Source organism: Planococcus citri, chromosome 5 (assembly GCF_950023065.1).
Source record: "Planococcus citri chromosome 5, ihPlaCitr1.1, whole genome shotgun sequence".
Taxonomy (NCBI): domain Eukaryota; kingdom Metazoa; phylum Arthropoda; class Insecta; order Hemiptera; family Pseudococcidae; genus Planococcus; species Planococcus citri.
In genome coordinates, this window is record NC_088681.1 from 12,266,329 (window position 1) to 12,279,533 (window position 13,205).

General features: G+C 32.5%; 1 protein-coding gene across 1 annotated transcript in view; it reads right to left on the reverse strand.

Annotated features, from left to right (window-relative positions):
- Window positions 1-1,269: 1,269 nt before the first annotated feature.
- LOC135848941 (extracellular serine/threonine protein CG31145) overlaps window positions 1,270-13,205 on the reverse strand; it is a 107,416-nt gene continuing 95,480 nt past the window's right edge. The window contains exon 8 of the mRNA XM_065369045.1: window positions 1,270-2,429. Within this exon, the coding sequence (XP_065225117.1) occupies window positions 2,219-2,429 (211 nt within the window). The 3' untranslated portion in view covers window positions 1,270-2,218. The remainder of the gene's footprint in view (window positions 2,430-13,205) is intronic.

The window sequence follows — 13,205 nt, forward strand, 5'->3', positions numbered from 1 at the left end:
TAAAGCTCTTATCTGATCAAATTGCATTCCATAGTGATAGGATCTGATCTGATTTGATCTAATAAATCATGTCTGATCAGGTTTGAACAGATTCAGTTCTGAGCTTATCTGATCAAATTCCAACCAAAAATGTTTGGATCTGATAGAATCTAATTTAATCCCATCAAACAAATTTTATCATATGTGTTTGAACACCCCATCTAAATTCTCACCTGATCTGACTAAAATATACTCAGGAATGTTCAGATCAGATCAGATTAGATTTAATCTGATGAAATTGATGTTATCCGGTTTGAACAGTTTCGATCTCATGAAAACTCTTTATCTGATCTATCATGTCTAATCAGTTTTGACTCTAATCTGATCAAATAGCATTCAGTAATGATCGGATCTGATCTGATCTAATAAATTATGTCTGATCAGTGATCAGGTTTGAGCAGATTCAGTTCCATCAAAACTTCAAAATCCTAATCTGAGCTTATCTGATCGAATTCCAACCAAAAATGTTTGGATCTAATAAAATCTAATTTGATCCCATCAAACAAATTTTATCATGTGTTTGAACCCCATCTAAATTCTTACCTGATCTGACTAAGATATACTCAGGAATGTTCTGATCAGATCAGATTAGATTTAATCTGGTGAAATTGATCTCATCTGGTTTAAACAAATTTGATCTCATGAAAACTCTTATCTGATCTATCATGTCTGATCAGTTTTAAACCCATCAGAACTTTAATCTAATCAAATAGCATCCAATAATGATCGGATCTGATCTGATCTGATCTGGTCTAAGCAATCATGTCTGATCACGTTTGAGCGGATTCAATTCCATCAAAACCCTGCTATATGATCAAATGGAATCCAAAAATGTTCAGATCTGATCAAATCTAAACGTAATATTTGATCCCATCGAACACATCTGATCACATTTGACCAGATTGAATCTCATCTAAATTCTGATCTGATCAAATTGTACTTAGGAATGTCCTACTCCGGATCTGATCACATCTAATACATATTACCTACTCAAATCCGTTTGATCACGTTTCAGCAGATTCAATCCCATCGAAACTGCAATCTGATCAGATTCAATCGTTCCTCGCTGGAATATTTACTTGAAGACCGACTCTTGGGACAAAAACACATTCTTGCTGTACAATTTCATTTCCAAAAGATTCTTCATGACTTTTTTTGACCCTGACCTTGTCCAAATTAATTTTCCTAGTGAAAATTGAAAAGAAAAAAAATTATATTCCGAACGAAAAATCAACACAATGGTAATTCTTTTATTTCACTTTTAAAAACATAATCACATCTTAAATTTATAAAACGATTCAACGTAATACAAATGCGTGTACGAAAATAGAAAACAAGAAAAAAGGACACATTTACTAACATATGTAGTACCTAAATACGTTAAGGCCAGAAATTTTACACGTCGTTGTAGCCAAAACATGACTTTTCTTAGATACGCCAGCCAGTCAGACACATTCGAATAAAATTTTCACACAATATTGATAACTCCGCAATATACGACAAAAAAGTTCTGAGATCTTTTCAATTTTCAAATTAAATTTCCTCCAAAACAAAATGTTTGCTAATACCTTATAATCGGAATACGAGAGTACAGTACATCACTTTTTTTTTTCTTCAAAAAAATATACGAGGGAAATTTATTTATACAGTATAGAGACACACGATCGACGTCTTAAAATTAGTGGAAGTTTATAACACAACAAATTATCATAAAATATTCGTATAATTAAGACTAGAAAACATTGCTTTGAAAACTGTACATACAAACAAAATGATTGCCGCGGATGAATGAAACGAACAAAAAAAAAAAGAAACTCACAATAAAAATCAGTCTATAGATACATAAAACGAGTTGATTCTATCCGGTGATTGCGATTTATTATTAGCGTTAAAAGTACCTATACTCTATCTCGATAATATTATTTAACGCTATATAAAAATACGTATACTTATGTAGTATCCTCTGTGTGTTATAAAATTTTTGGATTCCCTCGGTGCAATGCTCACTTACTGTTTATCAAATCGAGTACCGAAGACGATTATAAAAAATAAATAACAAAAACATAGGTAGGTATAATTAAAATATAGGTAAATTAAACGGTTTCTTAAATAGGTATAGAAGAGTTCACGAGGTATAGAGTCTTGTATTATATAGGTGATCTAGTGAAAAGTGAAGTTATCATTGAGATGGAGTTGCATCTATCGAGGCACTCAGCGCATCCGATCCTGATTCTCGGGCTTGTCTGATGCATTCTCGAAGCGCTTCTAGGACGATTTTCACTCTACGATCTAATGCTGCGAAGTGAGGTTCCCAAAGGATCGGATTCAGAGGATCGTATTCCAACGATTCGCGCATGTGATGGCTGAGTTTTTTCGCGCCGTTGTGGAAACTGTAATTTGAACGAAAATTGAATTACTCGTAATTTTTAATAGAGTTGTGAGTCTGATTTGAGAATTATAGTATAAGCTCATATGGGATCGAAAATCGAAAATAAATTGGATCGATTTTCGAGGCTATAAAATCTTGATTCTTCATTTAGAACATGATCGAATTGATCGATTGTACAAGATCGAAAATCGAAATCGGATCGATTTGTGATAGGTCATAATCTACTACATATTAATAAGGCTAAAATTAATTTTGCATTCAAAGCATAATAGACTCCGTGGAATCAAAAATTGAAAATTAATAGATTTTTGTGATTTGATAAAATAATTGAGTTTTGTGATGCGATTACACGATTTTTGTAATTCGATTAATCGATTTTTGAGGTTAAATCGACCAATTTTTTTGATTCGATTTATTGATTTTTGTGATCCAATTAATCGATATTCGTAATCCGATTAATCGATTTTTGTAATTCGATTAATCGATTTGTGTGATTTGATTGAATATTTTTTGAGATTCAATTGATCAATTTTGGTGATTTGATTGATTGATTTTTGTGATGCAATTGATCAATTTTTTTAATTCAATTAATCGATTTTTGTGATCCAATTAGTCGACTTTTGTAATTCGATTAATCGATTTTTAGTATCTATTTAATTCATTGATTTTTGTGATTCGATAAATCAATTTTTGAGATTCAAGCGATCAATTGAATGGTTCCATCAGAAAAGGGCCTAACTGAAAAAATGGCGATTCGAGAAAACGCATTTTAAACATTTGAATATGAATATCATCTAGAAAATATTAGAACAACATGCAACTTATTATTTTTTTTCATTCCGCATACATTGAAAATTCAAAATCATTCTTTACTTTTACTTTTCTGCAATAAAATACAAAGAGAACACTGAAAATACAAAGTGGACAATTAGGCCCTTTCTTGTGAACCTACTTTTTCGATGAAAAAATGTGCTAAATCGCGTAATTTTATTATGTAAAAGGCAATATTTTATAACATTAAAACGAAGTTGGGTTAAAATAGGTCATTTAAACGTTCTCAGCAACTATTTTGTAGAAATTCATTTTCTCCTTAAGAAATTCCGCCCCACTGAAAAATTACGAAAAAGTTACTTTTGTCTGTAAAAAATGGCGTACCACTGATAAGTTATGAAAACCAAACGCAAAATATAGTAATAACGCAAACCACCAGACTCCCAGAGACAATTTGGTGAGAAATCGGCGGAGGTGTCCGACTTTGGCATTCAGTTGTGGCGGCCTGACTATAGGTTGCGCTATGTAACGAAGTGTGCTAGGTGGAATTTCCAATGTAGAATCCATTTTTGCGATTTATTATGAAAGGGCCTAACTGAAGTTAGGCCCTTTTCTGATGGAACCATTCAATTTTTGTAATTCAATTCATTGATTTTTGTGATCCAATTAATCCATTTTTATAATTAGATTAATCGATTTTTGAGGTTTGTGTGATTTGATTGAATAATTTTTGAGATTCAATAGTGATCAATTTTGATGATTCGATTGATTGATTTTTGTGATGCAATTGATCAATTTTTTTAATTCAATTAATCGATTTTTGAGATTTATTTGGTCGAATTTAGCAATTTGATGTTTGATTAATCGATTTAGGTATCGATTTTTGTGATCCAATTAATCGACTTTTGTAATTCGATTAATCGATTTTTGGTATTTAATTCATTGAGTTTTGTGATTCGATGAATCAGTTTTTGAGATTCAAGTGATCAATTTTTGTGATGCAATTAATCGATTTTTATAATTCGATTAATCGATTTTTGAGGTTTAATTGATTGATTTGTGTGATTTTGATTTATCGATTTTTGTGATCCGATTAATCGGTTTTTGTAATTTGATTAATCGATTTTTGAGATTAAATTAATCGACTTTTTTAATTCGATTAATCGATTTTAGTAATATATCATATAAGTGACCTAAAATCTAGATTTACTTAGTTTTATTCAATTTGTAGAGGTTGAAAATCCTCAATTCCTGTGAAGCTAAATGTTACCGTTACCATGTAACAGATTGCAGCAAATATACCTACTACTACTACTGATTAATCGATTTCTGTGATTCGATTACTCGATTTTTGTGATTTGATTAATCGATTTTTGTGATTCGATTAATCGATTTTTGTAATTTGATTAATCGATTTCTGTGATTCGATTACTCAATTTTTGTGATTCGATTTAACGCTAAATTGATCTTTTATTTTGAATATGATAGATCAAATTGGATCAAAAATCATTCATATTCATCTTTTTTGAGGTTAGATTAACTTATTTTCGATTTTTTAATCAAGAACTCTGGTTTTTAATCACTTAACTGACATGAAATTGAGGATTTTAGAACATTTTCCATCGACTTTTCTTCTACCTATTTAATTTTTTTGATTTTGTTTTTTCAATTTGGGAAAACTTTGTACTAGGAGACCAACATTTTAGAACATTTCCTCTTATTGGAGTGAAAATTGCAACATTTCTTGAACTTTACATCGGAGCAAAATTACGTGACCGGTCTTACGGTTTTGATGCCGACCACACATTCGAATAAAGCTGTTGATTTCCGACAAAATGAAGTTATTCGGTTCTTTTCTACTTTTTTTGTGGACAGGAGGGTGGTTTTTATTCATTTTTATCCCAAATACGATTTTTTTTTAAAAATTGAAAAGGCGCTCAAAATGACTAATTATTCAAAATTTTGAACCAATGGATCCCAGCTCTGATGAGTTCTGCAATTTTGAAATTTTTGGCACATTCATTTGAGCTCATTCAGGCCACATTACGACCCCCCCCTCTTATTTTAAAATTCGAAAAAAAAATGCAAAACCAACCCATCCCACCGAACACCCTGTGCAAATTCGACGAAGATAAAAAACCAAAAAAAGCTAAAATAAAATAAAGAAAACATAAAATCATCTCTCTAAGTCCAAAATACACATACTCGCCGGTAAAATATTCTTGGCTTGTTGAAATACGCTTATTTAAATTGCTTCCAAACATAAACAAGATAAAGATGGGGTAAAAAAAAAGAAGAAACCTTTAAAAAGCATTAAACATTCAAAGGACAAAATACGAGAGAGCGTCCCTTTTGGGCGGACAATCTTGCAACACATTATGTCTGAAAGGTTAAAAGTTGTTTCTTCGGGTCGTTTGTTTGTTTATGGTAAATCTGCCGGGTGTGAAAAAAGCCGAAGGTGTTCCACTTTCGATCTTTCGCTATTTATTTCACGCGTCACAAATTTTTAAGCTTATTTCCAGTTCCCTGCATGAACTGCGGAAAATTTCCCAGCACGTTTGATTTTACGTATTTTTGGCGCGAAATTTTCTCAAATTCGGACAAATACAAAGTAACACGTAGTATTATCTTAATAAATTTTATACGTAGGATACTCGATGCGTGAAAAATCAGCGCGTAACCTCGCTCGTTAATTAATTTTTTCCAACTCGAATAATTAAACCCGGATGGGTATTTACATTTATAATTATATATGCAAATAAGTCAACCTTTTTAAAGCAAGTTTTTCAATTTGACGACTTATTTGACCAATTTAAATTTCTACTGCACTGTTCACGTGCGCTAAAACCGTGGCAAAAAACACTGACAAAAAAAACAACTACTTTTCTTTAATACCCTCGTCGTCATAAAAACTAACAAAACTTTCGGACCTTTGAGAAAGAACAAAAAAAAAACTTTCGAGTTATCTAAATGCAAAATACGTGGATATTGTATCGATGAAACAAATCCAATAAAAAAAAATGAGGCAAAACTTTATACAAAATCAACCTCTCTACGTCTATACCTACTTTTTAAACTACGATTGTTGTAAAATTACAAAAATCAACACGCGATTTTCTTTTACGTAGGATACAAATTGCTGCTGAAATATAAATAATGATTTTAACGAAACGTCTATAATAAGATAAGCCTGCTGTCCTCTTGAAAAGTGGTCTTTTATTGTGCGAAATAGCGCATTACACGCGTAAACATACAGAAAAGGACCTCCGAATATGGAGGGGAAAATGGTAAAGTTTATATACGTGTCTGTAAACGACGTATTCGTGGAAATGTTTCGTGTGTATAGATTTTCAAGTGTTAACTTATGTGAAAAAGATGTACCCTGCGTGTATTACTTCTCTGGCGATTCGTTTTAAAACTCGAGAATGCTCGAACAGCAGACAAAACCAGAATAGACGTACCTGAGTATTGAAAAACTTTTTTGATAAGTGCACAACTCATGTCCTTCGAGCATGAAACTTTTTCTAGGATGAAGAAAAATTCGAGCCTTTGGACGGGCTTTGATTAGATAGAGAGGGAGAAAACTACATACAAAGTCTAAAAAGCTAATAAAAAATGTTTGTGGTTTAGATAGTTGACCAAAAAAAAGAGATCTAATGATTTAAGATGTATTGTAAAATTAAATTTCTGTTTTTTTTGTGTTTTTTTTTTTTCAAAAGAGAGATTGATTTATTTAATTATCAATTTTTGCCTTATTAATGGACTTTCCAATCAAAAATCAAATAATCGAACCTCAAAAATCGATTCGATTTCGATGTTCGATCTTGTATAATTGATTATTTTTCAGCCTCGAAAACAGACTTTCCAAATCGAATAATTTTCGATTTTTTTATCTCGCACAATCTCAGTCTTTGTTTTTCAAAAATGGGTTATTTAGAAGAATTTCTGACGCAAAAATTTGAAATTTTTGAAAAATTCTTACCGATTTTTTTGCTTAATTTGTTTTTAATTTCAGAGCTTTGTAGTCAGGTTTTTTTTTTAAATAAAGGGCTTATTTAGAAGATTTTTGACGCAAGAATTAAAAATTTTTGGTAACAAGTTTTGCGCTTATTGCAATTTTCTTCCAACTTTTATGGGTCCCGGTCTTGCTTAATTCACTCTTTGAGGGGTGAAATTTTCAGTTTTTTTTCTCATGAAAATTAACAATATTTGTATTTTAGGGAGTGTTGGTGGAAAAAAATTTTTAAATAATTTCACAAGTATAAAATCAAGGGCCACTTTGAAAAAAAGCACCCTCTATTAAAGTTTTTATTTTATGCTCATCGTCTGATGGTAAATTTTTTCAACATTTTATGGCTTCAAATGTCTAGTTTGGACCATTTTAGCGGAAAAATGAGATTTTCTGATGCTAGAACTTGAGAAATGAATTTGAAAGAATAGGGAGGAGGGAGGGGTTCAACTGCCCCAAATTTTGAAAAATCAATATTTCTTTAATTTTGAATGTTTTGTAATCCCGTTGACTTTTTTTCGACTCTGAGAGTGTGTGCCCCAACGGCCAACACCTGTTGAAAATTTCAAAAATGGGAAGTCTGATTTTTCAAATGTTGAGACATTTCAAACTCCTTCGCCTCCAAACTCACCCTGGGTCTCAAATTTACCTCGATTCCGTTTTTTTTTGTCAAAAAATTATATGATGAAGCGAGCAGATTTTAGCTGAATGGGCCAAATGTAATGAAGTGGTTAATTTTCTGAGGCTTGCTGTTAGTTTTTTGTGGGAGGGGGAGGTGGCTTTCGAGTTGAAGAAATGAGTGCGATGCTGAAACGCCCAAAGTTAATAGCATTTTCAAGATTTTGAGGGTATTTACCGGCTCTCCTCCTTTCTATCTTCAGTTTGTCTGAAGATACTTCAAAGTTATTAAAAACCAGAATTCCTGATTTAAAAACTGATCAAATCGATTAATCGAACCTCGAAAAAAGATTGATCCCATTTGATCCCTCATAATTTCAATTTCTTTATTTGAGATACATGCGGCAGCATTGCTGCCATTGTATCAGGTTAAGCATTACATAGGTATCTATAGAAGATTTACATTGGAGACAAGTATACAATTAAAAACATGAAAAGATGAGCAGTTAAAACTATACATGTATATAAGATTCTACACCAGGTTATTTCAACAAAGAAATAAAAATAAAAATAAAAATTGAAAATTGAACGCTTATTGCTCCTGGGAGCTGAGATATTCTTCCAGGGTATAATAAGCCCTAGTCATCAGCCATTCTTTGAGGGCATTTTTGAATTTTTTTGCAGTTGGCTGGTTTTTTACAATCCCTGGAATCTGATTATATACTTTTGCTGCAGATGATACAGTACTACACTGGAGAAGTTTTGTGCGGTGGTGGGGAGTTCTAAGGTTACCTCGTGATCTAGTACTGTAGGGGTGGGTAATTTTTGGAAAGGTTATAACCCTAGTGTAAACCATGAGAGATATGTCCAAGATATATTGTGATATTGTGGTGAGAATTTTATTATCAACAAAGGTGGGCCTACATGTTTGTCTTAGAGGTATTTTATAAATTGTTCTTATCGCACGTTTTTGTAGTGTGAGAATTTGCTTGACATATGAAGCATTACCTCCCCAAAAAACCACCCCATAGGCCATTGTAGAGTGGAATAGCCCAAAATAGGCAAGTCTGAGCGTTTTTTGATTTGTAATTTGGCGTAACTGAAAGAGTAAAAAGTTTATAGATGACAAACGACAAGTTAATTTATTGATGTATACATCCCATTTTAAATTGCATTGAACGTCAACCCCTAAGAACTTTGCAGCACTGGAGACATTAGGCAGAGTTGAGAGAGTTTCTGCTACCAGGGCTGCCTCCCTAGGGGTTACATTGAAAGGCACTGTTACTGTTTTTTCCAGGTTCAAGCTCATGTAATTTGCATTAAACCAACAAATCAAGTTTTCGAGAACATGTTCCGTTTTTTTAAGCAGTGTGTCCCAGCTACCACCCTTTAAAAACATGGTTGTATCATCTGCAAACTGTGTTAGAAGTGCATTAATGTAGGATGACAAATCATTAACATAGAGAATAAACAATAAAGGTCCAAGTATGGAGCCTTGGGGGACTCCTTTGTCCATTATTTTCTCTTCAGAGAAGGTGCAAGTCTCACCATTTTGGATTTTTACAATTTGTACCCTATTTTCAAGGAAAGATTTTAGCCAACTGTGGATTGGACCCCTTATCCCATATTTCTCTAACTTTCCTAATAGAATTCCATGGTTCATGGTATCAAAAGCTTTCGACAAGTCACAGAATATTGCCAATGAATTTTCACCCTCCTGGCCAGCTTGGAGAATTTTGTTCAATAAATTAAATATTGCTTTGGTGGTGTTTTTACCATGACGGAAGCCAAACTGTGTTTCACTAAGAATGCTATTAGATGATAGGAAAAATAAATAATCAATTGCTGATAAGAATGGGCTTCTCAATCAAAAATTGATCAATGATCATGATAAAAAAAAATTGATTAATCTTATCACAAAAATTGAATAATGGATTTATAAAAATCGATTTATTGAATTCCAAAAATCGAATAATCGATTTATTGAATTCCAAAAATAGAATAATTGATTCATAAAAATCGATTTATCAAATTACCAAAGTCGATTAATCGAATCACGAAAATCGATTATTTGAATCATGAAAATCGATCAATCGTATCACAAAAATTAATTTATCGAATCACAAAAATCGAATAATGGATTCATGAAAATCGATTAATCAAATTACCAAAGTCGATTAATCGAATCACGAAAATCGATTATTTGAATCATGAAAATCGATCACTCGTATCACAAAAATTAATTTATCGAATCACAAAAATCGAATAATGGATTCATAAAAATCGATTAATCAAATTACCAAAGTCGATTAATCGAATCACGAAAATCGATTATTTGAATCATGAAAATCGATCAATCGTATCACAAAATGACAAAAATCAATTTATCGAATCACAAAAATCGAGTAATAGATTCATAAAAATCGATTTATTGAATCCCAAAAATCGAATAATCGATTCATAGAAATCGATTAATCGAATTACCAAAGTTGATTAGTCGAATCACAAAAATCGATTATTTGAATCACGAAAATCTATCAATCGTATCACAAAAATCAATTTATCGAATCACAAAAATCGAGTAATGGATTCATAAAAATCGATTTATTGAATCCCAAAAATCGAATAATCGATTCATAGAAATCGATTAATCGAATTACCAAAGTTGATTAGTCGAATCACAAAAATCGATTATTTGAATCACGAAAATCTATCAATCGTATCACAAAAATCAATTTATCGAATCACAAAAATCGAGTAATGGATTCATAAAAATCGATTTATTGAATCCCAAAAATCGAATAATCGATTCATAGAAATCGATTAATCGAATTACCAAAGTTGATTAGTCGAATCACGAAAATCTATCAATCGTATCACAAAAATCAATTTATCGAATCACAAAAATCGAGTAATGGATTCATAAAAATCGATTAATCGAATCACGAAAATCGATTAATTTTCAATTTTTGGTCTCATATTATGATCTCACATGTTGAACATTAAAAATTCTATATCGATTTTTTTCAGGTTCGTCTTCGCTTTTGTTTGGAAAAAATTGATGAAGATCGCGTCTTTTTTAAAAATCGAATCGATTTTTTTCATACTTAAAGGGAGTAATCTTTTAATCATACACGTATTTTTTGGAACTACTGAATGCAGTTTTTTCAAGTTTTTCTTCCGTTTTTGCTTTTTGAAGACTGATGGGGGGGGTTTTAAACATGAACGTCTAAAATTGTCTACTCTATTTGGTCGCAATTGACACACCTACTTTTTGTAAATTTGAAAAAAAATGCAAAAACGATCCACCCTGTTTAAATATGTACCTTAACCTATAGTCCAGTGGCAAAATGTATATTTTAAGCAATAAACGGCAAATCATGATAAAGCTATGAAATTTGGTATGATGAACAAGGACACCAAAAGGAAATTTTTGAGCCCGGGAGCCCATCGCCAAGTCCCATAGTAAGGGAATGAGGGTGATTTGGGGGGTGGGTTCAACCCCCATTTTTCAAAATGGGGCTATCGGCGCGATATTGGTATCAATTCCATATGACTGAACCCCGCTGAGTTCGAAAATACCATTACTTTCAAAATCTGAGGAAGAGGCATGCCTCAAATTTGAGATTTTCTGAGTAAAGTTTTTGCATTTTTCTCAAAAATACCTCAAAATTACAGTTTATTAACCCTAGACGACACGCTGACCTTCCATCGGCATTTTTATGGTCATTTTCGGATTCTACAGGTCAATTACAATGCGAATCGACCATCAATACTTTCGCATACCTCTACCGCGAGTGCACAGAGGGGTCAAAAGGGGTTAAAAATTGGCAGTTTTTCGGCATTTTCTTACAAAAATCACGGTTTTTGAACTGTGCACCGGATATAATTGGCGGAAGAAGGTTCTAATGGTGATTTTCGAATTCTACAGATCAAATACTATCGAATAAGGCTCAGAGCCACTTTTTACACCCCTCCAGGGAGGGAAGAGAGGGGGTCAAATTTGATTCCCATCTTGCTTATGTTGAATTAATTTTAGAAATGTAATTAATATAAGTATACATTTACTTACCATCGTGATAATAATATTTGTATCGATGTTTTTCGTACCGCCGAACCCAAATTTTCAATTATTTTTTTGATTCCAGCCACGGGGGGGGGACCATATGAGGGGTGGGTCCATTTTTCACGAAAAATCGACATGTATATCAAAATGTAGGTTTTTGAGGGCGCTGATTTCAAAAATGCTATCGATTTTTCATTTTGGTGCAACCCAAGGGGATGATACTGCGTTCAAGGGGTGGGGATGAAATTTTTCACAAAAAATCGACTTATATATCAAAATGTAAGTTTTGGAGGACGCTCATTTCAAAAATGCTATCGATTTTTCATCTGGGTCCAAGCCAAGGGGATGATACTGCGTTCAAGGGGTGGGGATGAAATTTTTCACAAAAAATCGACTTGTATATCAAAATATAGGTTTTCGAGAACGAACATATTAAAGAATTGGGATGGCATTATCACAAATATTAAGCTTGGCACTGGGTTGGTAGGCTACATTGATGGGAATTGAAATGCTAATTACAACGTCAAAGATATGTAAGTCGATTTAAAAAAATTGAAAGTTTGTGAAAAATGCGATTTTTTGATTTGAAGCATAAAAAAAAGTCTCGACTGGTGAAGTTGACCTATTTGACCTCTATTTCTACGTATTCCGTGAAAAAATTGATGAAAAGCACACTCATAGCAAAAAATTAAAATTCGTTTATTTTTTCAATTCACTCAGAATTTTATTTTTTTTTGGGATGAGTTTATTTCATGGAGTGAAGGGGGGTTTTCAACTTTTTCAACGGATACGTAAAAATTTTTGAAATCAGCGTCCTCCAAAACTTACATTTTGATATATAAGTCGATTTTTTGTGAAAAATTTCATCCCCACCCCTTGAACGCAGTATCATCCCCTTGGCTTGGACCCAGATGAAAAATCGATAGCATTTTTGAAATGAGCGTCCTCCAAAACTTACATTTTGATATATAAGTCGATTTTTTGTGAAAAATTTCATCCCCACCCCTTGAACGCAGTATCATCCCCCTGGGTTGCACCAAAATGAAAAATCGATAGCATTTTTGAAATCAGCGCCCTCAAAAACCTACATTTTGATATACATGTCGATTTTTCGTGAAAAATGGACCCACCCCTCATATGGTCCCCCCCCCGTGGCTGGAATCAAAAAAATAATTGAAAATTTGGGTTCGGCGGTACGAAAAACATCGATACAAATATTATTATCACGATGGTAAGTAAATGTATACTTATATTAATTACATTTCTAAAATTAATTCAACATAAGCAATTAAGCAAGATGGGAATCAAATTTG